The 25,662-nt window shown below is 37.8% G+C and overlaps 1 protein-coding gene across 1 annotated transcript in view; it reads left to right on the forward strand.

Annotated features, from left to right (window-relative positions):
- Positions 1-10,859: 10,859 nt before the first annotated feature.
- The window catches only part of LEMD3 (LEM domain containing 3), a 56,482-nt gene continuing 41,679 nt past the window's right edge, over positions 10,860-25,662 (forward strand). Inside the window, exon 1 of the mRNA XM_054580053.1 lies at positions 10,860-12,450. Within this exon, the coding sequence (XP_054436028.1) occupies positions 10,890-12,450 (1,561 nt within the window). The 5' untranslated portion in view covers positions 10,860-10,889. The remainder of the gene's footprint in view (positions 12,451-25,662) is intronic.

Here is a 25,662-nt window from a genome sequence, read left to right on the forward strand (position 1 = left end):
ATGTTTTTCTCTCACATCTATTTTCCTTACCCTCTTTTCCCCCCACCCTTTCCCTCTCTCTAAAAGTAAATAAATAAATAATCTTTAAAAAATATTTTAAAAAACAAGTGAATACATCATTGTGGCACATTAAGAAAAGGTAAGTGATAACATCATTAAAATATTGTTACCTTATTTTTTAATCTCCCAACTCAGATCTATTTCTCTCCATCGTTCTCACTTATTCTAACAGTTTCCTACTGGTCTTCCTGCAAATCATGTTTTCTTCAGTGTTACTTTTCTGATCTGCTAAAAAGTAATATAATCTGTTTTATACTTCTGAGTTTTCTTTCCAGTTGCTGTTATTAGCAACAAAACTAAGAGATAGAATAACTAAAAATTTTTGTCTTCTTCCTTACTCCATTATAGATTTTTATCTCTTAAGCTAGTTGACAAATGAGGGAACTAAGTTTATTTTTATACATATTCCTGCATAGTTTAAGAAAGGTATTCAAAAGGTGGTATGCTGTAGTAGAAAGTACAGGAATTTGGACTCAAAGGTCATGGGTTTCAGTTTCCCATCTGACTTTTTTGAGACTTGAATCAAGTAAATTTTCTAGCCTCAGTTTTCTCATCTATGAATGGTGAAGACTAATAAAACCTACTCCTTGGATAGTCAGAGGTTTTTACAACATAATTAAAAGGCAGCTAAAAAGATGTATGTCATATTAGAAATGTAAAATAAAATTTAAAAAATTTTAAAAAATTAGGTACTCAAAAATAAAGTTAAGCAATTTAGGTGGAGTCAGCAATTGGAATAACTTATAAGTCATATGTAATGTATCCCTAAGCACTTTTTATGTTTGTGCCATATACCTCAGTCTGAACTTTATGGCTATTCTCTCAAAGACGGATACATGGCAAGTCAGCAAACCAACAGTGTCCATCCGTAAAGTTAAAAACAAATAAATAGTTTTGTGATTTCTCAAAAAGTTAAACATAAAATTACTATATGATCTGTAATTCTTAGGAACATACCCAAAAGAATTTTAAAAAAGTATACAGATATTTGTGAACCAATGTTCATAACAGCATTATTCACCCTAATCAAAAGGTGGAAACAACCCAAGTGCCTATCAACGGATGAATGGATAAACAAAATGTAGTGTACACATGCAACGAAATATTATTCAGCCATGAAAAGAAATAAGTACTGACACATGCTACAACATGGATGAACCTCGAAAACATTATGTTTAGTGAAGGGAGTCAGATACAAAAGGTCACATATTGTATGATTCCATTTAAATGAAATACCCAGAATAGTTAAATCCACAGAGACAGAAAGTGGATTATTGGTTGCCATGGGCTGGAGAAAGGGAGAAATAGGGAATGACTGTTTAATGGGTACAGAGTCTACTTTGGAAGGGATTTAAAAAGTTTTGCCAGTTAGAGAGAGGCAAATAGCGTTTGATTTCATTCATATGTGGAACCTAAATAAAAAACTGAACTAACAAGCAAAATAGAGACAGACTCATAGATAGTGAGCAGGATGATAGCTATAGGTGGGGTTGGAGGTGGAGAGATCAGGTGAAAAGGAAAAAGGACTCATGGACATGGAGAACAGTGTGGTGATTATCAGGGTGGGGAGGAGTGTAAGGGGAATAAATGGTAATGGAAAAAAATACAATAAAAAATGTTTTGGAGATGGAGACACAAGTAGGTGGAGGAGTAAGTGGAAGCTACACTAACCTCCTCCCAGGACCAATCTGGAATTACAACTAAATTGTAGAGAAATCATCTTGAACAACCAACTAAACATTAGCTGGAGAGAAGCCATATAACCAAGGACAGACAGAAGAAAACACTTCACCACAACAAGACTGGTAGGAAGACATGAAAGGGGTGTTTAGGCTCCCACATGTAGCAGCTGAAGTGCCAGAGGGATATTTCAGCAGCCAGGGGTTCCCCCTGAGAAGTGTGGGGTTAAACCCTAAGCTGGGCTCCCCAGCCTATAGCACCAGAGCCTGAAAGGAACCCAGTAACATCCCACTGTAAAAGGCAGCAGGGTTTCTGAAAGCCAGGGAGAGATGGATGGAGATGCAGAGAGTCTTTTAAAGGGCTAATGCACACAATTTCGTTTGCAGTCACTTACCCTGGGCTCCAGCAGAGAGAGGACAGAGTGGACTAGAGATGAGTGAGGAGAGTCTGGGGTTGGCTCTGGGGAGAGAATTGAAGGAACAGCTGTCAGGATCCCTGTGCTGAGTAATTCCCCATATCATAGACAAGTCTTTCTCAGGCAGAGTACTCCTTTCCAAGTGGCATCAGCCAGAGGGGAAGCAATAGCCTTGCCCACAGGAATTACTCTGCCCCACCCTGTGGAGCTTAAGCCAGGCTGCTGATTACAGCCTGATTAGTTCAACAACAGATAAGTTTAACAACTGATTAGTTTAATGACTAAGTCAGAAAATACAAAGAAGCAGCCAAAATGGGAAGACAAAGAAATAGACCCCAAATGAAATAACAAGAGCATTTTCCAGGAGAAGAACTAGATGAAATGGAGGCAAGCAATTTATCACAAAGAGAGTTTTGAGTGATGGTTATAAGGATGCTCAACAGCATAAGAAAAGACATAGAAGCCATAAAAAGGACCAATCAGAAATAAAGACTGCAATATCTGAAAAAAATAATATCCTGGAAGGAATATATAGTAGGATAGATGAAGCAAATGATCAAATCAGTGATTTGGAAGACAAGGTAGAAAAAAACACCCAAGCAAAGCAGAAAAAAATAATAATATAAATGAGAGCATAAGAAACATTTTGCATAATATGAAGTGTAACAACATCTGCATCATGGGAATAGCAGAAGGAGAAGAGAGCAAGCAAGAGATCCAGAAACTCTTAGAAGTAATAATGACCAAAAATTTCCCCAATCTGGTGAAGGAAAAAGATGCACAAGTCCAGGAAGTTCAGAGAGCCCCAAACAAGTTGGACCCAAAGAAGCCTACACCAAGACACATAATTAAAATGACAAGGCTTAAAGATGAAGAGAGAATCTTAAAAGCTGCAAGAGAAAAAGCAGGTAGTTACCTAAAAGGGAACATGCATTAGGCTGTCATCTGATTATTCAACAGAAACATTTCAGGCCAGAAGAGAGTGGCATGAAATATTCAGGGTGATGAAAAGCCAGGACCTACAACCAAGGCCACTTTACCCAGCAAGACTATCATTTAAAATTGAAGGACAAATAAGGAGCTTCCCAGAGAAGAAAAAGCTAAAGGAGTTTGTTAACACCAAACCAGTACTGCCACAAATGTTAAAGGGCTTGCAAGAATGAGAATGAGAATGGGAATGGGAATGGGAATGGGAATGGGAATGGGAATGGGAATGGGAATGGGAATGGGAACAAGAATGAGAATGAGAAGAAGAAGAAGAAAAAGAGGAAGAAAAAAACCAAGGAAACCAGTCTAACAATAAAATGGCACTACATGTGTATTTATCAATAATCACCTTAAATGTAAATGGCTTAAATGCTCCAACCAAAAGACATAAAATAGCTGGATGGAGAAGAAAACAAGACCTATATGTATGCTGCCCACAAGAGACACATCTCAGATTGAAAGAAACACAGACTAAAAGTAAAGGGTTGGAAAAATATTTCATGCAAATGGAAAAGAAAAAAAAGCTGGGGTAGAAGTACTTATATCCAACAAAATAGACTTTAAAACCAAGGCTATAGGCTATAATAAGAGAGAAGAAGGACACTACATAATGATAAAGGAAAGAATCCAACAAGAGACCTAACAAGAGGATATAACCCTAGTAAACATTTACACACCCAACATAGGAGCACCTAAATATGTAAAGCAAATCTTGATGGACCTAAAGGAAGAGATTGACAGAAATACAGTCATAGTTGGGGATTTTAACACACCACTAACTTAACGGATAGATCTCCCAGGAAGAAAAACAACAAGGACAGAGCGGCCTTAAATGACACACTAGATCAAATGGATTTAATTGATACCTTCAGGGCATTTCACCCCAAAGCAGCAGGATGTACATACTTTTCAAGTGCACATGGAACGTTTTCTAGGATAGACCACATGTTAGGACACAAAACAAGTCTCAAAAAATTTAAGGAAATTGAAATCACGTCAAGCATCTTCTCTGACCACAATGCTATGAAACTAGAACTCAATCACAAGAAGAACACTGGAAAATATGCAAAGACATGGAAGCTGAATAACATACTCTTAAACAGTGAATGGTTCAACAAAGAGATCAAGGAAGAAATCAAAAGATACCTTGAAACAAATGAAAATGAGGACAAAACAATCCAAAATCTGTGGGACACTGGGAAAACAAATCCTCACAGGGAAATTCAGGGTATCACAGGCCTATCTCAAAAAAAAAAAAAAAAAAAAAAAAAGCTCAAATAAACTACCTTCACACTTAAAGGAATTTGGAAAAGAACAACAAATAAGTCAAAAGTGAGTAGAAGCAAGTAAATAATAAAGTTCAGAGCAGAAATAAACAAAATAGAGTCTTAAAAAAAAGATAGAAAAGACCAATGAATCCAGGAGCTGGTTCCTTGAAAAGATAAACAAGATTGACAAACCTTTAACCAGACTAATCAAGAAAAAAATAGAAACAACCCAAATAAATTAAATCAGAAATGAAAGAGGAGAAATAACAACTGATACCAAAGAAATACAAAGAATTGTAAGAAAATATTATGAATAACTATATGCCAACAAACTGGACAACCTGGATGAAACAGATAAATTCCTAAAAACATGCAGTCTTTCAAAAATACATCAGGAAGAATCAGAGAACCTGAATAAACAGATTACACCTAGTGAAACTGAAGCAATAATAAAAAACTCCCAACAATCAAGAACCCTGGACTTGATGGCTTCACAGGTAAATTTAACCAAATATTCTGAGAAGAACTAGAACCTCTCCTTCTCATTTAAGAGGTGCTAGTTCTCAGAATGTTTGGTAAAATATTCCTTCCTTTTGGAAGGAAGCTTCTCTAATTCATTAGGAACCAGCATTATCCTAATTCCAAAGCCAGGTAAAGACACCACAAAGGAAGAAAATTATAGGTCAATATTTCTGATGAACATAGACACTAAAATCCTCAAAAAATATTAGCAAACCGAATCCAGCAGTTTGAAAAAGATCATACACTGTGATCAAGTGGAATTTATTCCAGGAATGCAAGGTTGGTACAACATTCACAAATCAATAAATGTGATACACCACATAAATACATTGAAGGATAAAAATCAAATGATCATATCAATAGATGGAGAAAATGCATTTGATAAAATCCAGTACCCATTTATGATAAAAAATTCTCAGCAAAGTGGGAATAGAGGGAACTTACCTAAACATAATAAAGGCCCAAATGACAAACCCACTGCCATACTCAATGGGCAAAAACTACAAATGTTCCCCTTAAGATTGGGAACAAGACGGGGATGTCTGCTTTTACCTCTCCAATTCAACATAGTACTGAAAATCCTAGCCAGAGCAATTAGACAAGAAGAAGAAATAAAAGGCATCCAAATTGGAAAGGAAGAAGTAAAACTGTCTTTATTTGCAGATGACATGATACTGTATATAGAGAACCCCAAAGATCCCAACAAGAAGTTACTAGAACTGGTCAATGAATTCAGCAAAGTAGCAGGATATGAAATTAACATCCAGAAATCAGTTGCATGTTTACAGGCCAATAATAAATTAACAGAAAGGGATATTAAGAAAACAATCTCATTCACAATGGCTTCAAAAATAATAAAATGCCTAGGAATAATCCTAACCAAAGATATAAAAGACCTGTATTTAGAAAATCATAAGACACTGAAGGAAGAAACTGAAGAAGATACAAATAAGTGGAAACACATACCGTATTCATGGATAGGAAGAATTAACATAATTAAAATGTTGATACTACCCAAAGCAATCTATAGATTGAATGCAATTCCTATCAAAATTTCAGTGATGTATTTCACAGAAGTAGGACAAATATTTCAGAAGTTTACACGGAACTAGGAAAGACCCCACATAGCAACAGTGATCCTGAGAGAGAAGAGCAAAGCTGGCGGAATCACACTACCTAATATCAAACTACACTATTAGGCCATAGTAATTGGAACAGCAATGTACTGGCATAAAACAGGCACATAGATCAATGGAACAGAACAGAGAGTCCAGAAATAAACCCACACCTTTATAGTCAATTATATTTGACAGAGGAAGCAAGCACATACAATGAGCTAATCAGGAAATGGTTTTGGGAAAATTGGACAGATATATGCAGAAAAATGAAAATAGACCGCCTTCTTATACCACACACAGGAATAAATTCAAAATGGATCAGTGACTTAAATGGTAGATCTAAAAGCATAAAAATCCTAGAATAAAACATAGGCAGCAAAATCTTGGACATTGCTCATAGTAATTTTTCATCATATATATAGTCAATTCCCAGGCAAGGGAAACAAAAGAAACAATAAAGAAATGGAACTACATCAAACTAAAAAGTTTGTGCAAAGCAAATGAAATCATCAACAAAAAGACAACCCACAGAATAGGAGAACAATTTGGTGATACTCTGATAAGGGGTTAATATCGAAAATTTATAAAATACTTACAAAACTCAGCACCAAAAAAACAAACAATCCAATTAAAAAATGGGCGAAGGAACTGGATAGACACTTCTCCTTAAAGGACATATGGATGGCCAATAGACATATGAAAAGGATGCTTAACATCACTAATCATCAAGGAAATGCAAATTAAAACCACAATGAGATATAATCTTACACCTGTCAGAATGACTATAATCAATATATCGACAAACAACAGGTGCTGGTGAGGGTGTGGTGAAAGGGGAACCCTTTTGCACTGTTGGAGGGAATATAGACTGGTGCAGCCACTGTGGGAAGCAGTATGGAGATACCTCAAAAAATTAAAAATGGAACTGCCTTTTGACTCAGGGATTCCACTTCCGGGAATATATCTGAAGGAATCCAAAACAGTAATTGGAAAGAACATAAGCACTCCTATGTTCATTGTAGCGTTATTTACAATCACCTAAATATTGAAGCAGCCCAGTTGTCCATCAATAGATGAGTGGATAAAACAACTATGGGACATTTACACATTGGAGTTCTACTCAATTGTCAAAAAGGAGAAAATTTTTACCCCTTGCAACCATATGGGTAGACCTGGAGAACATTATGCTAAGTGAAATAAGCCAGTCAGAGAAAGACAAATATCATATGATTTCACTCATATGTGGAATCTAATGAACAAACTGAACTAACAAGGAAAATAGGGACAGACTCATAGATGGAGAGCAGATGACAGCTAATGGTGGGCAGGTCTTAAGGGATAGAGGAATTGAGCAAAAAAAAAAAGGTACTCATGGACATGGACAACAGTGTGGTGATTGCTGGGGTAGAGGTGAGTATAATGGGACTAAGTGGTAATGGAAAAAATAAAATAAAGATTAAATTTTAAAAAGTTTTAGAAATAGAAAGAGGTGATCGTTGCACAATATTGTGCAGGTACTTAAATACTACTGATTGTACACTTTAAAATGGTTCATTGTATGTTATGTGAATTTCACCTCCATTAAAAAAGTAAACACAGCAAAAACAAAAACAGCTATTTGGGAAAGTACAATTATTCCTAATACAAGACCAGAAGACATTCTTTAAGGAAATGAACCCTCAGCAACATCTTTATTTGAACATATTTTTAGGTTTCATACCATTCTTTAAAAGGTCCTTTCAACATAAGCTGATGTCATGACTATAAGGGCAACACAGAGAAAGGTATTTTACCGGGAACCAGGGTGAGTTGGGTGTTCGTAATGTGGCCCAAGCTACGCTGGTGTCTAATGAGCAGACTTAAGGCAGAGATAAAATGAAAACATCTACAGGGAGAGATGGACTGGCAGTTTTTTCTGGAATCCATCATAAATGTTTCCCTTAGTCAAATTTTTGGAAGCAGGGGTGAGCTTGAGATTGCGTTCTCTATAAATACGTGGTTGCAGATTGCCCATTTAGAGCCTTTTACTCTAAATTTAGAGCCAATCTGGAAGCAGGAGTGAGATCCATTGGTAAATAAGAAGAAAGCTGGAAGTGAGTAGTGATGGTGCTGAGACAGTGAATGCTCTCCAGAGAAAGTGACAGGTCTACTCAAACATCCAAACAAAGGGTAATTATAACCTTATATAGTTCTGTGCAATAAATCATGCCCTCAGGATCTTCAGAGGTAAGATGTATTGCAGGCTAAATGAGACCATGTATATGAGAGCTCATTATAAAGTATAAAGTTCATATCAATTATAGTTTTCATTGTTATTAGTATCTAGCTATAATACATAACATGTAAACAACATATTTGAACAGCATTTTCACAAATGCTATTCATTCATCATTCTCAACAAATACTTATTACATACCAATAGTGTGCCAAAAAGGGTAGGGAATATTAACATTTTAGAAGAGAATAAATTGAGGTTCACAGAGCCTCTGCGATTTGTCAAGCAAGTTGGAGACCTGAGACCTTTAATTCCTAATTCATTCCAAACCTTGCAGCCCCCAAGGGTTAAAATGACCAAGAACTATGGTTTGCAAAACCCTTCATCTTCATTAACTTTTAAATCTGATTATTTAATTCTTTGGGCAAAGTTTTACCATTTTTAGTTCTGTTGGTGCAGTGGCATTTTTTTTAATTGCTATTACATGGAGTTCTCAGGAACCATGCTACCAAACACATATACAATGCTTGGGTTTACATTATTGGCCAATATTTATTGAGTGCATATTTTGTGTTAGGTGTGGTGCTAGGTATTATGCAGACATACTCTTATTTAATCCTCAAAATAGACTTCTGAGGAACGTTTATCATTCCTCTTTTGTTCATACAGAATCTAGGGCTCAGAAAGATTAAATAACTTGCCCAAATCTACAGGTAGAAATATAAATGTTTTGTAATCCTTATAGAAGTAAGTATATTTTAAGGTTTATGAAAGTCAGAGGCTGAACCAGCAGACTTCTATGATTCCTACCTGGAGAGCCAGTAGTGTATGGGACAAATGTTGAGCTAAGAATAAAAAAGTAAGAGACAGAGCTGGGTCCATATCCAATTTTGTGTAACACCAAAGCTCACAGCTTAACCACCCAGCTATTCTGAGACACAGGTCTGGTAAGTATGTTATAATTTGATTCCCCACCCAGGCAATTATGGTAATAAATTCTGGGCCATTATCATCATAGTGGCTAAAATTTACTGTGTTGAACACCTTAGAAGTGCTTAACAGCCATAGATTCAGGAGCATTGTAAAATTTTAAAGTCTCCTGATAAAGAACAAGGAGGCGACCCGCCACATAAAAGGTTTTGTTTTTTTTTTAAGGAGGTGGCAAGCTTTTGCTAAGAATAGTCGGAAGTTCAGGTTACTGAGTAGTATTCTGCTGTTGGATTCAGGATATTGAAAAACTAGAATCTAAGTTTCTACCTAAAATTTTCCTGTACAGATGTGTATAATGCAACAGGATAAAATAATTCATTCGACCAAAAATTACTACAGTGTGCTACATATTGTGCTAGGTGCTGCTGTGTAGCTGCTAGGGCTTAAGTACTCAAGAAGTGTTAGGTCTGCCGGAGGAAAAGGGAAGAAATCCTTACCAAATTGGGCAAATTTCACCTCTCTGGGATTCATTTCTTGCTTTGTAAATGAAGGGGGTTGGAAATCTAGGTCTTAACTGTTTGCTTTTTTTAAAAAAATGTGTGAAGGTTTCTTCTCCTCATCTGCCACTATTCCCATGTCAAAATATTCATCTCATATTATCTTACCTTTGCAATTCATTAATTATTTCAACAAACATTTATTGACCTTTTAGGCACCACAAGGTTGAATTGAGAATTATAAAATGTCCCTTATAAATTATAAGGGTCCTCTGCTTGTGAAGCTCACAGTCCAAGGCATTGTCTTACAATTTTTTATTGTAAGACAATAAAAAATATAATTAAAAATGCATAAAAGTAATCAATAATAATTATATAAACAACTATAGGTTGGAAAGGTACTAAGAAATAAGTAGGATGGCGTCATGTCTTTATTTTTGTCATATGATGAAGTGAATGATAGGTTCTCAGTTACAAAAATAATGACCTACTGGAGTCATTAGATTTTTGAAAAAGGAGAAACAATACGTTCCAACCAACTAAGGAATAAATAGCCCTTACTCTGGAAGCAAATTGTATCGTGACTGGTCTACTCTGTATTTTCTTCCTAGAATGGAGGGAGAGAGGCTTCTCAAAAAGAGCAAGGAGGGAAACACACTTTTTTTTCCTTCCTTCCTTTGTAATTCAAGAGGAAAGACAAAATGAAAAAAGAATCTGGAGTCAGGGAAATCACCAATCTATTCTGACCATTTCTTTTTCAGTCTTGCTAGGCTTCCCTCAGCGGAGGGAATCCGGATGAAAAGAAAACTAATACCACGAACTTCAAAGGAGATTTTATTTCAATTATTACTGCTTGGTGGCAGGAGCCTGGGAAGAGAAGGTCAAGGTGTGTGGTTTAAGAAGAGGTAGCTCCCGGGAGAGGCACTAGGAAGGGCAGGGCAGAGGACAGCTGAAAAAGGAGAGGAAAACGAGGGGGAGAGTGTGCTGGAACCCCAGGGTGAGACGGTAGAAAAACTCCGCCGCGGAGTCCCGTGGCGCTCAGGTGGCCCTTTCCCGCTCAGGTGAGCTCCTCCCGCGCCTCCAATTGGCCAAAGCTTCCATGGCGCTGGGAGGGCGACGTAGCCCGGTCTAGTTCAGGGTCTAGGGCGTCGCGTCACTTCCGGTAGCGCGGAGCTTGTAAAACACCCTGGAGAGAAAATGGCGACGGCGGCGGCGGCGGCTTCGGCGCCTCAGCAGCTTTCGGATGAGGAGCTTTTCTCTCAGCTCCGCCGTTACGGCCTGTCTCCTGGCCCAGTGACGGAGAGCACTCGCCCGGTCTACCTCAAGAAGCTGAAGAAGCTTCGAGAGGAAGAACAGCAGCAGCAGCACCACCAGTCTGGGGGCCGCGGCAACAAGACGCGGAACAGTAATAACAATAACACGGCAGCCGCCACGGTCGCCGCTGGGGGACCGGCTTCGGCGGCCGTCGGCATTGGGGTCCGGCCGGTCTCGGGAGATCACTCCCATTTTCGGACTCCTGGGGGCCTGGGCCGAATCTCGGCCTCCGGCCCGGATTGCCCCTTAGGAGGGCCCGGGGGCGCCTCAGCCGTCCCCACGGCTGGCAGCAAAGTGCTGCTGGGCTTCAGCTCGGACGAGTCGGACGTGGAGGCCAGTCCACGGGACCAGGCCGGCGGCGGAGGCGGCGGGAGCGGGAGGAAAGACCGGGCTTCGCTCCAGTACCGCGGGCTCAAACCGCCGTCGGCGCCCCTGGCCGCCAGCGAGGTGACTAACAGCACCTTGGCCGAGCGAAGGAAGCCCCACTCATGGTGGGGGGCCAGGAGGCCGGCGGCTCCCGAGCTGCAGACCCCGTCGGGGAGAGATGGAGCTGCGGAGGACGAGGAAGAGGAGGGAGAAGAGCGGGAGGACAGGGACCCGGAGGCCGAGGAGCCGCTGTGGTCCAGCCGGACCGTGAATGGCAGCCGGCTTCTCTCTTACAGCTGCAGGGAAAACTACTCGGACTCGGAGGAAGAGGAGGACGTCGACGTGGCCTCCGGCAGACAGGTATTAAAGGACGACACCCTTTCGCGACATCGGCCCAGACGGAGCCATAGTAAGCCTCTGTCTCCGCCGTCTTCTAAATCGGCCGGCGGCCGGTTGGAGCTCTCGGTTCAAGGAGGGGGAGGAATCGGGATGAATGACAGGGCGGCGGCCGCGGGGAGTCTAGACAGGAGTCGAAACCTCGAAGAGTCCGCGGTGGCGGCGGCGGCGGCGGCGGCGGAGCTGGGAGGAGGGTGTGATCAACTGGACTCCAGCCCCATTCCTAGATACCGTGTTAACGCGAAGAAACTGGCCCCTCTTCTGCCCCCGCCACTGACTGACATGGACGCAACCTTGGATTCGTCCACAGGCTCGCTTCTTAAAACCAATAATCATATCGGCAGTGGGGCCTTCAGTGTGGACTCTCCCAGGATTTTTTCCAACAGCCTCCCGCCCAGTGCGGCGGTGGCCGGCTCTGGTTCACTCAGGATCAATCACTCCAATCATACGGGCTCTAATCATACCTACCTGAAAAACACATACAACAAGCCGAAGCTTTCCGAACCTGAGGAAGAACTTCTCCAGCAATTTAAACGGGAGGAGGTGTCCCCAACCGCGGGCTTCAGTGCCCACTACTTGTCGATGTTTCTCTTAACTGCTGCGTGTTTATTTTTCCTAATACTGGGGCTGACTTACCTAGGAATGAGAGGGACAGGCGTATCTGAGGATGGAGCACTCAGCAGTAAGTATTAAACCCCGTGGGTTAGGTAACAAAGGGGATGTTGTTATGATCTGCCCCGACTGCACTGGGCATTTTACATGAGGTGACTTCTATCTGTAAGAATACGGTTTAATAGTGAATGCAGAAGATTGAGTGCAGTTGTGTCATCTTTCTTTAAGAACATAATTACCATTATCAGAATGACAATCCCATGGCAGATTAAAAAATATTTGTGTATGACGTTGGAAAATCCAAAAACAAATAAAAAAAGAACAAACTATTACAAGCCTGTTAGTAAAATACATGTATTTAAATTTTCTTTAGCCTTAAATAACTATATGTAGAGATTCCAATTAATGAACAGTTTTGAAGTATTATGACTGCTAAAGGGCATTATAAATGCTGTGTTTATTTAACTTAAGTTGTGACTCTGAAAGGCAGTGTAGGATCTCTTGAAATTGTTATTTGTAGTATTAAGTATATGTGAGGTAGTCTGTAATTTAAAAAAAGTGAATGAATATAGAAAGTAGAAAGGCATAGTTCTAAGTTGATTTCCTAGCCCAAAGAATCGCTCTTCTCACCAATGAAAAAAGTGGTGGTGTCTGGATTGGTTTCCAGGCCCTGCCATTTACTTGTTAAATGACTGTAGAGAAGTGTGTGCATTCATTCATTAAGCTAGTATCAACTTTATGCTGAGCACTCAGGATACAGTAGTGAAAAGTCAAAGTATTTCTATCCTTCAACACAAGAAGATGAATACAGATATTTTGTGTTTATGAAGGAAGTGAGGATGAGAATAATTGGTGTATGCCACTTTAGAGTTGGTAAGACTAGGTACTATTTGATGAGAGATCTGAAGAGGGAGGAGACAGCATTGCAGGGACGTAGGAAAACATTCTGGGCAGAAAGTTTAAGAAGAAAGGCCTTGAGTTGAGCAACAGCCTTCCTGTAGGTTAGAGTGTTTGGAGCACTTTTAGCCAGGGAGAGTGAGCCAGAGTTTGAGCTTCCCTTTTTCAACCTGTAAAATGAAGCTGATACTGATTAAAATGATGCCTTGAAGAGTAAAAGAAAGTAAATTTAGTGCATGATAGTCTACTTAATGCATAATTTGTCAGTGTTAGCTCTTTCCTCACTCCCCCTGAAACTTCCTACTCTTTTCACCCAACATGCATTCACTGTATCATGATTTGTATTTCTAAAATTGGTTTAGTTATTAGATTTATTTCAAAATAACGAATAATGCATTTAGATAAAGAGTAGGAGTGAAAATAGTGTAAGCTTGGATTTGGATACAGCCAATTCTAAGACAGTCAAACGATAGGTTATTACCAATCAATATTACTATATTGTTTAAATAGAGGGTTTAGAAGAGGACTGAAACATAGCACTCACTTTAATTGGTACCCTGGGAGCAAATGTGATATATTCTGTCCTGCCCCAGATATTTGGGAGACAAAAGAATTAAGGTCACCATAGGAGTTGAACTAGTGAAGGTCACATAAGTTAAATGACATTACCTACCAGCAGTACTTACCTGCATCTGTTTTTTTCTAACAGCTCTAACCGGGACCTTTTCTAAGAGCTAAGTGCTTTACACATTAACTCATTGAATCTTCCCAACTACTCACAGAGGTGGATGGTGTTTCTCCTCATTTTATAGATGAGAACAGTGAGACTCAAGGAAGTTAAGAAATGTACCCACAGTTGAATAGCTAGTGAGTAATGGGACTAAGATTTTGTTTCAGTTTTTTTCAACTATTATATTCTTAACACTACTTTGAGTATCATTTGTAGAAAGCTTTCTAAATAAGAGGATATTTTACCTTTATTAGGATTAAGAAAACTATTGAGTATTTGAGAGGATTTCAAACAGAACTGCTGATGAACACAATTCTCAATTAAGATGACTGCCGTATCTTTCTCCTGTGAAGAAAAACAACCAATACTTTCTTAGGTACCAAAAATTTCAAATGGAATAGAAAGGGATAGGACTGCTAGGGTTTTGGTACCCCCTTCACCTTCACCACTGTAGAAGGAAGGAAATTATAAGGTGTTTTGCATTTTAATACATAGTGAATGTGAGGTAGCCTGAGGGATAGAAAGAACAGTGGCTAAGGAGAGGAAGATCTGGGTATAAGGACTTGTCAAAATGACCATAGTCGAGCTCATTAGCCTTTGGGCTTCATAGAAAGTATTACTTGGGAATAATTATTTTTGCTGTCTTTGTGGTGGTTGTGAGGGTCAAATGAGTTAATTTGTTAAACAAATTGGTATTACTCAAAAGTTTGGGTAAAACTTGTGTTCCTGGTAAACTACAGTATATAAAGGGTCTGGCAACAGTAAAACCTGCTTGAGTGTGGTTGGTGGAGTAATAATATGGGTGTTATAATTTATGTTTTACTTTGAACATTTCACCTAAAATGTCATACAGTGTGCTCAAGTGTGATATTGTTATATTACAGGATTACATGCTTCTAATTTTGTAATAAAAAAGGTGTGTTATTTGTGCTGGACCCTGGATGTAAAGAGAGATAGTTAAGTCATTTTCGTAAATGACATTTAGTGTATTTCTTATCTATTCAACATTTAACTTTTATTAAATTCCATTAAGTACACATTGTAGACATTGATACAGAAATTTGAATCAATGTGTAATAAATCCTTAAATGTATCATGTCCTTGACTTACTGTATACCCTGGTTGAGAGCTGTGCCTGCTAGTTTAGTTAGTCTGCGCACCTAACGGTGAATAATTTTCACTCCCTATATTTATGTATTCTGATCCTTTGTTATATTATAATGGTTAACTGATGCTTAACCATAGGGTTCATTGGTCAAATAATGTGCTTAAGGGAATAGTTTTACTTTGAGTAATTATTCACCAGAAGATTGTAGGTTATATGTGAGAGTAAGCTTTAGTAAGCTTTTATTAGTTATTTAAATTATGTATAACATGTAATAGATTCTCCTTTTAAGTAGTTCTTAATCATTTGGTCTTTGAAAAGTTTTCATCAGTGCCTCGTTTTATTAATTAAATTAATATGAGTTTCTGCTTCCTCATCTATAAAACTATGGGGTTGGATTAGATGATCTCTTAGCTTTTTTTCGGTTCTGTTTTAAGGTTCTAACTTTGAACTGCCATACCAGAACAACTCAAGGATCAGTCTACAGTCAGATCATGACAGTCCATCAAAAGAAAATAGGCAGAATCAACTCTTTTAGCCTCCTATGATTATTATTTAGATACTGGTTTTCAATTACAGAAGACAGTTTTTGTAGGAAATGGGGATGGAGATCTATGAAGGAAAAAATGAAAGATTATTGTATACCTCTCTTCTTAGTCTCATATTACCTTGAAACAAGTTCAAATAATAATCTTTTCAGAACTTTCTTAACATTTTCCAGGTAAAGCATACATTTATATATACGTGTGTATACATTTTTGTTCAACAGAGTGCCTACTATGTGCCAAGCGGTATTTTAAGCAGCAGAAATGTGTTGAACAAGACAGATGAAATCACTCTTTTCATAGCGCTTACATTCTTGGGGGTGGGGAGAAGATGGACAAATAAACAAATAAAAATATTGACAGTAATAGTTGCTACCACAAAGTAGTGGTAGTTACTTTAAGGGCTGGGCTAGACGGAAATGGAATGTTACAAACAGTTGGGGCAGGCCTCTAAAGAGAATTGAGATCTGAATGGCTTGAAGGAAGTAGCCAGTTACTAGAAGAGAATTTTAGGTAGAAGAAACAGCAGGTGTAAAGACCCTGAGTCAAAAACAAACTTGGTACGTTGAAGCGTCAGAATTAGAATGGCCATTGTGGCTGGGGCATGGCATATGATGAAGTCAGAAATAGGCAGGGGCCAGGTCATAAATGACCTAAAGGCCTTAAAGCCCACAGAAAGGAGTCTGAATTTTATTTTAAGGGATATTATCCTGTACATATTCTGAAACTTGTTTTTTCAGTTAACTGTGTATTGAGTACAAAAGCAAAATTAAAAATCTCATTCTCCACTAGTTCCTCTCTCAACCTACAAAAATACTAAAATCTCTGCCATCCTGAAAATGTTGTTCTTCAACCCTCTATTCTCCTCTAGCCAAGATTAATATCTTTCCTCCTCTGCCATTCACTCAACCCCTCTCTAATTTAGCTTTCTTTACCATCGGTCCCTCTTTGCATCAAGTCACCAATAACTCAGTTACCTAATCCAAGAAAGACTTCAAATTCTTATCTTCATCTCCTCCATTCTTTTAGTACATTGAGAACTCCCTTCACAAAACTCTCCAAACTTCTGTATCACCACTCTCTCCTTCCTTGTTTTCATTTACTCCTGTCTGCCTGTGTTTTAAACATGGTGGTCTCTGGATTACTTGTTTTTGGCTCTGTTCTTTTGTACGATTTCCCTAGGCAGTTTTATCCATTCTCCTGACCCCGTACCTTCCAATTTTATATTTTCACATTAGATTTTTATCTCCTGAGTTCTACACTTACCTATTAGATGACTTTTGAATGTATCAGAAGTACCAAAACCATCTGTACTAATCAGCTTTACTTTCATCTTGTTTCTCCCCCTTTGTTAACCTGTTTTAGTTAATGGCACTTCCATCCACCAGTGCTCAAGTAGAAGGCTTGATTTGCCTGGATTTCTTGCTTTCCTTCATCTTCTTACTAAACCTCAAACCTCAGTCTAATTGGTTACTGAGCCCTGTAGTTCTATATCCTATATATCTTTTGAATCTCTCTCAGTCACCGCTGCTCTAGGTTAGTCTTTTGCCTGAACTGTTTCAGTAGCCTTCTAACAAGTGTTCTTGCTTCTAGCTTGTAGCTCTTTCAGTCCATTTCTCTTTGCCAGAGCAGTATTTCTAAAACATAACTGCAGTAATTCATTGTCTTGCTTAAAATCACTCCGTTGCTTTCCCTTATTGGATAAAATCTAAATTCCTTGGTTAAACAGTTTATGATTTGACTATGCCTGCTATTTCTAGCTTCATATTCTTCCAGTCCCTCTTACCACACTTTACTTTCTGGGACATTGGAACTTTCTGAAACACTACTTGGTGTTCACTCAATATGCCAAGAAATATTTTACCTTTATGTCTTTGCATGTTATTCCCTTCTTTGGGATTCCTCTCTCTCAACTGTTCCTCTCTCTTAACTGTTATTTATTTGTAAAAAGAAGTGTCACCTGTACATATCTTCTCTCCCTGTCCTTTTTGCCCTAGAGTCTACCCCATCATTCTCTGCTTAAATAAGATCTTATACATCATTTCATAGCACTTATTACAATGTATTATAATTGTGTATGACCTTTGTGTTCTTGAGGTAATATTTCTATAAGAGGAATTGAATACACTGGTAAAGGGCCCAGGCTTTTCACTAATTTCTGAGTTTGAATTACATTTTGCTCTCTTACACCTGCTTTGTGACTTTACTAGATACTCAGTTGCCTCATATTAAAAATGAAGATCATAATACCAGGGTCAAGGTGACTTTAAGCATTATGTGAGATAATGTATGTAACATTTTAGTGTTATTGCCTGGCATGTGGAAATCACTGAGTAGATGGAAGTCACATGTACCCTTGGCACAAATTTATTACTCAGTAAATATTTGTTGAACAAATGATCACCTATCAGGTACCCAATATACATATACTGATTAACTCATTATCTAATTCAGTAATTGGTTAACTACTCAGTATCTGACCTAATATCAGTAATGGGCAAGATGCAAAGGAAATCTCATTCCTACAGAATCTTCCACTTCACTAATAGGAGTCACAGGAAATGGTTAAGAAACGTACAAGATACTATGTGATAAGTGTCACATTTTATAAACGAGGAATGTTCACTGTGAGTTGGATCAGTGTCAAATGATCAAAAGCCCTGATCCCAAATTTGGACTTTATTCTGTAGGTTGAGGAATGGGAATCCATGGGGGTTTTAAAGGAGAGGACTAGTATGGTCAATTTTTTTTTTAAAGAAGGATACACTGGTAGTGGTATAGGTAATGGAGGAACAGGATTGGAGGGAAGGAATGGGGTGATAGGCACTAGAGGCAGACATGGAGTGATGACAATCTAAAGGAGGTTGATTAATACAGGGATAGAGTACGGTCTATGATTGACAGAATCCATTCGAAAAAAGGAATATACTTGGTGATTCTTTAGGTACAGAGGATAAAGGAGAGGAGTCAAGGATTATTCTGTGGTCTTAAGCCTGGATGGTTGATAGACTAGTGATACCATTGACAATTAGAGATGTGGAAAGGGATTTTGTTTGGGTAAAGGTAGTACAGAGAAAATGGATTTATTCGGGGTTTATTTTTTTTGTTCAAGTAGAAATATCCTGTAGGTTTTTGAAGTTGCATAATTGGATTAAAGAGAGACTTGTGATCAATGTGAGTACTAGAACTATTTACTAAAGGAATAGACACCTATGGCATACCTTACAAAGGGGTGCCATAGTAGTTTTAAAATTTATTTTAACTTTTTCAAGTAATTAAACTAGCCAAAAGGCTGACATTTGTTATCTATAATGAAATAGGCATAAAGATGTTGAAAAATAGTTTTTGCTGTCATTCTTGAAGAGTGAAAGCTGAATGTTATATTTGAAGTTTCTCAAAGTTGACTACTATGTAAGGAAAAATTCCTGGGAACACCATATTTTGAGTATCCCAGTTTGATGACTTAAGAAATTAAAATCTCTGGGATATTTGAAAATGATCACTAGGATAATTTAAAATAAAAATCATCAGAGTGAAAACGTATGAATTCCCCACGACAATATCCATGGAGCCTAATTTGAGGAAACACAGGCATAGCTATCAGGACTTAGAGGCAATATTGGCCCTTCTACTTGCTAGCATTTTTATTAAAGGCAAGTTGCTGAACCTCTGTAAACCTCAATATCCTCATCTGTAAAACAGACTTAAGGGAGAATTAATTGATGTAAAGTACTTGGTTCTGCACACGACACATCATAATAATAGTAACAGCTAATGCTGTTTAAGCACCCTGTGTGAGGTACTAAGCAAAACTAAAATTGTTACTCCATCTTTGTGAGACAGGTATGTATCCTATTTTGTAGATACAGAAACTGAGACACAGAGAAGTTAAGTAACTTGCTCATGGTCATGTGGCTAGTAAGTACAGAGGCAGTATTTGGACTCAGTTGCTCTTAACCACTTTGCTAGATTGCCTTTTAATATGTATAAGTACGTAAGGACTTTGTATGTTTTCTACTGTTGTTATTATCAAGAAAATTATGAAAGATATGGATGGGTGAAGCAGATTAATGCATGAAATCCTAGGTGTACCAGAAATAATTTATGAAGCCTAGCTGCTTTAGGACAAGAAAATACAAATTTATACTCTCAAAAGTTAGGAGTTCATATGGAACTATTTTTGATTGCTTAAGGTTTTAGATGGTGTTGATATATGATTGGGACAATCTAATACATTATAAACTATGTAATAGGTAAAACTATAAAACATACTATACCTAATTTTTAAGAGATTTGCACAGTCTCAGATCTGGTTGGAGAAAGTAGTCTTCTGATTTGCATTACCACTTCAAAACTTGTGTTTTCCATTGTTAATTTTCAAAATGTAAAGACCTTTAAGTATAGTATGTTTGTTCTGCCTTTTTTTCTCCTTTTAAATAAACTTTATATGTATTTTCACTATACATATATTTGTTTCAATGGAAATGAAGCATTCTATAATTTTCAGGGATCAGGGATACTTTAAAAAATTAGATATTTTCATAGTTCCTCAGTAGAGTTGTGCTGTTCTAAAACTAGCTTCTTCTTGCTCATTAATTATTCTAAATTAACTTTACCTATCGGAAAAATATTTTTTATATAAAAGGATCCTCAGTGAAAAGAGATATTTAATCTGGTTTATAAGTAGTTTAAAAATAAAGTAAAACTTAAACTATCAGAAACCTCCAAAATATATTGTAAACCATAGTAGTAACTTCCTTATAAAAATTATATTGCTAATGGTATATTTTTATTCTAATGCTGTATTAATTTATTATACACTAAAAATTGGTACCGTTTAATCTGGAAACCCACCCCAATTGTGGCAATTCTTAAAACAATTATTGTCTCATAGCATTATATTTTGACTTTTGTATTCAGTTTATTTTTAGCAGATGATAAAGTGAACCAGTAGCAGTATATGTGAATAGTAACTTTTGAATTATGTTGTTTTAATAATGCATGCTTTAACCTGAACCATACAAGTGATTGGTTTAAAAAAAAAATATATATATATATATATATCTTTCAGGTTTTACTTTCTAACATTTTATAGTTAAGTTTTATGTGTTTGCCATCATTCCTTTATAAATATATTTCTAAGGACATTAACTTTTAAAAAAGATTATAAAAGTTTGCGCTAATAGGCAGACTTAATAGAAGTCTGAAAATAAGATAACAGATTTATTGTGTGGAAGCCATCATGTATTATTTTTATGCAGTCTTAATTTCTTTTTTCCTTAGAGGTATAAGGTTTAAAATTATACCACTACTTTTTTTGTTTTGAGTAGCAGATTTATTGCTCTATGCCTGTATTTTTTTGTTTAAAATGTTTTTGCAAGATGACTTCTGAATTCAGCTTTACAGCCTTATAGATATCAAATGGCAAGCTAATATTTAGGAACAAGGCTTGTGTGCAAAGCTATGCAAGAGTTGAGTTCAGCTGTTCTAAATTAATTGAGTGATAAGTATGCACCAAAAATTGCTCTTCTGCTCTGAATGTGACATGAATAGAAAAAGAAATCCTTCAAGGGCAGTGGACATTTTAACACATAACAACATTATTTTGTTTTGCAATTAGAGACCCCTTTTATATGTATTGATATATATGTACAGAAAGAATTTGCTTATTGTGGCTAATTCTGAAAGCACTTTATAAGTATAAAGAAAACTTTGCTCTGTAGGAATTCACCTAGGTATGTTTTTTTAAGGTTAAATTAAGAGAGGGCCATTGAAATTAATTAGGAGGGGGGAAATTTTAGGATGTCTGTTTTTTCTAGTCCCTGGTCTATGGCTTTAGAGCCATGGTCAGTCTTACTAATGACTTCTTAGGTTTATAAGGGTACCTTCTATAGTATCACAAATGCTTCCTTGTTTGACTTAATTCTCTTGAAGAAACATTTAAGGTTCTTCCATTTATTTATCTATTCACTTACTCATAAATTATTTATTGGGCACCAACCATATGTCAAGTAATACCAGAAGATGACTATATACTTTTTAGAATGATAGGAGTGACACTCTTCCCCTAGACACTGCCTCCCTTCCCCATATGTAGTGGTGACATTCTCTTCTTTTTAAAAGAATAGTTATGCACTAGCTAGTTTTCAGAATTGAGATTTGGTTGCAGTGGAGTGCTCTTTCATATTTGTATATTGGGACTTGGGAAACAACTTTAAAGATTAGATTCTGCAGATTTGAGTATGCCCTATGGTATACTTTACCAAATGTGTACTCTATGCAAAAGAAATAGTTTCATTTTTTGCAGGTTTTTAGAAGTAATTAAAAAGGAAAAAAGGAAGAGATATGCAGAGTGAGTTTGCCAAAAATAAAAATGTTATCAATATGGAGTGTTTATAATTATGGTTCACGAGTTCTAGAAATATCCTAATGCTTATGACAAAAAGTCTTGTCATTTTTTTTAAATTTTTTCTTTCTTAAATGCAGATTGATTTTATTTTTTTAAGTGTCAAAGTTAATTATAAAATATTTAAAAAATTTAAAACCATTATAAAGTCTCAGCAATTAAACCAACATGACACCTGCACAGAAATAATCAAGTAGATCAATGAAATATAATGAGCATTCTAGAGACAACCGTATGTATCTGTCTGACAATGTAATATATGGTTAAGTTGATATTTCAAATCAATGGGTAAAATAAGGCTTATTCAACAAATTAGGTGCATGGACCACTATTTCTTGAAATATAACAAATATAGAGCTCTATTTCACACATTACACAAGAAATATTCAGGTGAGTTAAAAATCAATATGTAGAATCTAAGGAGTTTTAGAAGAAAATATAACTAATATTTTTCATGACCTGAAGTAAAATATTCAAACCCAGAAGCTATAAAGTAAATATTGACAATATGACTATATTAAACATTTAACTATATAGTAATATACATATAAAAAAGTTAAAGGACAAGGAATAGAATAGAAAAGTATTTTCAACACATCTAAAACATAGGTTGTTTTTTTATTGTTGGTTTGTTTCTTTGTTTTTGTTTTTGTTTTTTAGGGAAAAAAGTGCTACAAACCTTTAATCAATAAATGGATAAAGAATACCAAAAAGTCATTTAAAGGTTTTTTTTCTTTAAATAATAGAAGTAGGCAATAAATATACTAAAACAGGTTTAGTGTCAACAAATAGTAAAGGAACAATTAAAAATAACATTATTGTCACAATCGGATTAGTGAGTATTAAAAATATTGGTAATATCAAGTATTGGCAACTCTGAAAGGAACTGGGTATTCGTAGAAACTTTTTCTTCATCTTAAAGCAGTCCCTTTAGCATATTTTGCAGTGCTGGTTTGGTGGAGGTGTATTCTTTTAGCCTTCTTTTGTCTGGGAAACTCCTTATTTCGCCTTCCATTTTACTTGAGAGCATTGCTGGGTAGAGCAATTCTGGTTGCAGGCCTTTGCTTTTCATGACTTGGAATATTTCTTGCCATTCCCTTCTGGCTTGCAGTGTTTCAGTCGAGAAGTCAGCTGCTAGCCATACCAGGGCTCCCTTATATTTTACTACCTCTTTATGCCTCTTTTCCTTTAGGATTCTCTGTTTGTCTTCGATATTTGCCATTTTAGGGATGATGTGTCTTGGAGTGGGCCTCATTGGGTTCCTCTTGAATGGGACCCTCTGTGCTTCCTGCACTTGAGTGACTTTTTCTCTCCTCCAATGAGGGAAGTTTTCCATCATGACTTTTTCAAACAGGTTCTCTATCCCTTGTTCCTCTTCTCCTCCTTCTAATATCCCTATTATACAGATATTATAACGTGTCAGGTTGTCCTGCATTTCCCTCAGTGCCTCTTCATTCTTTTTGAGTCTTTTTTCATTTTCTTGCTCTTTCCGGGAGGATTTTTCTACCTTGTCCTCCAGCTTGCTGATTTGCTCCTCTGCGTCATCTAGCCTGCTTTTGATTCCTTCTACTGTGTTCTTCAACTCAGAAATTGTATTCTTAATTTCCTCTTGCCTCTTGTTGATAGTTTCTATGTCCTTTTTCATGCTGATATAGTTTGCAGTCAGTTCCTCATAGTTTCCCTGTAGTTTTTGGTAATTCTCTTTGAGCTGACTGAGCTCATTGAGCTTCCTTAGAACCATTGTTTAGAACTCAATATCTGATAGTTTACTCTATTTCATTTAATTCTCTTTCTGGGGATTCCTCCTTTCCCTTTGAGTGGGGCATATTTCTTTGTCTTCCCATTATTTGTGAGACTCTTTTGCTTTTGCTTCTTAAGTTGATCTCTCTCGATTTCCTGACTTTTTAGTGTGAACTTATGTGGTTGGAGACCGCTGTTTTTACTTTCTGGATCTGCTTCTGATGATGTCAGATGTCATCCCTGTCTGACCTTAAGCAGTCTGTTGGAGACTTCCAGGAATCTACTGTTTGTGGCTGTCTCCTTCAGCTGTTAATCTACTCACTCTGCACTCAGCAGGCCGCCTTAGACAGCTCAGGGCGCGGCGGAGTCCCTCCTTGGGGTGAGATTATTGGGTCCTTTCTAGCTGCAGCTGTATGGGGGAGGAGTCAGCACTGGGAGCCTGCCAGCTACTTTCTCCTTTCTCTCCCCAAAGTCTCTGTCTCCAGTCTCTCCTCAACTGTCTGTAGACCTCTGTGCGCCCGCTTTAGCGAGGGAGCTACTATCTGTGGCTGCCACTCTGCACTCAGCGGGCAGCTTAGACAGCACGGGGCGCGGTGGAATCCCACGTGGGGGTGAGGCTATTGGGTCCTTTGACGCTGCTGCCGCTTAGGGGGAGTGTTCTCTTCCTGAGCAAGATGGCTGCTGCCACATGGGGGATGAGTCAGCATCGAGATCGCGCCAGCTACTCCGTTCTCTCCCCAAAACCTCCTTCTCCAGTCTCTCCTCAGGCTTCTCTAGCCCACTCTGCCCCCGCCTTTGCTGGAGACCAGGGTAAGTGGCTGCAAATAAAAATTTATGTGTTGGCCCTTTAAACAGTTCTTTGCGTCTCCAGCCGCCTGTCTCTGGCAGAGAGCAACCCTGCCGCTTTTTGCAGCTGGCTGTTTTCTGTGTACTTTTTGGGCTCTGGTGCTGTGGTCTAGAGATCCCCGCTTTTGGTTTAGACCCCGCTCTTCTCAGGGGGATCCAACTGGTCGATTCACTATCCTTCTGGTGCTGTCACCCATGGGCGTCCCGCCCACCCTCTCAGGTCTGTACCGCACTCCTTACCAGTTAGACTGTGCTAAAGCTGATTCTTCTGTCTCTGAAGTTACAAGGCCCCCCTCTCTTGCTATTGTTCGGTTGTTCTAGGTGATTTCTCCACAATTTAGTTGTAATTCCAGGTTGGTCCTGGGAGGAGGTCAGTGTGACTTCCACTCACTCCTCTGCCATCTTGATTCTCAAAAGAGAACTTTGTATGTGTGAGCAATTTATCTTAATTTTTATGAGGAGAACTACTCATATTATCTTCATGAGAAAACTGAAATATAAAGGGAATAGGTCACAAATGTCTTGTCCATGGCCCCACAGCTACTAAATTTTAGAGCCAGCACCTGAACCCACAATCTGACCTCAAGAGTCCACAGTCTTAACCACCACGCAGCATAGATTTTCTTAGGCATATTTTCTCACCTGCTAACTTTATTTGGGCAGGTAGATCACTTTATAATCTCTGGATTTCGGTTTTTTGCATCTGTCAAATGAAGGGATAGAAAAATCAGATTATTTCTAGCCAATGATTTTTACAAGGAACTAATGTGATGATGTTATGGAAATGCTGTGGAGGAATTTCAAGTGATACGTAACTGTATACTTTTAATATTGTAAGTTAGAATTTCCCAGCTACAGTAGTCTCATTTAAGCAACACATGTTCAGCACTATGGCAAGTCCTGTCAGTAATGCTAATAAGCGGTAGAAGGGTGGGTTAAATTTATAGTCCTTATCAGTACTTTTACACATTTCTCTCACGCTGTCCGAGCAGATAAAAGGAGTCATCTTTTTA

This window comes from Pteronotus mesoamericanus, unplaced genomic scaffold, assembly GCF_021234165.1.
Source record: "Pteronotus mesoamericanus isolate MK-2021 breed Mesoamerican mustached bat unplaced genomic scaffold, CSHL_Meso_final contig_56, whole genome shotgun sequence".
NCBI classification, from domain to species: domain Eukaryota; kingdom Metazoa; phylum Chordata; class Mammalia; order Chiroptera; family Mormoopidae; genus Pteronotus; species Pteronotus mesoamericanus.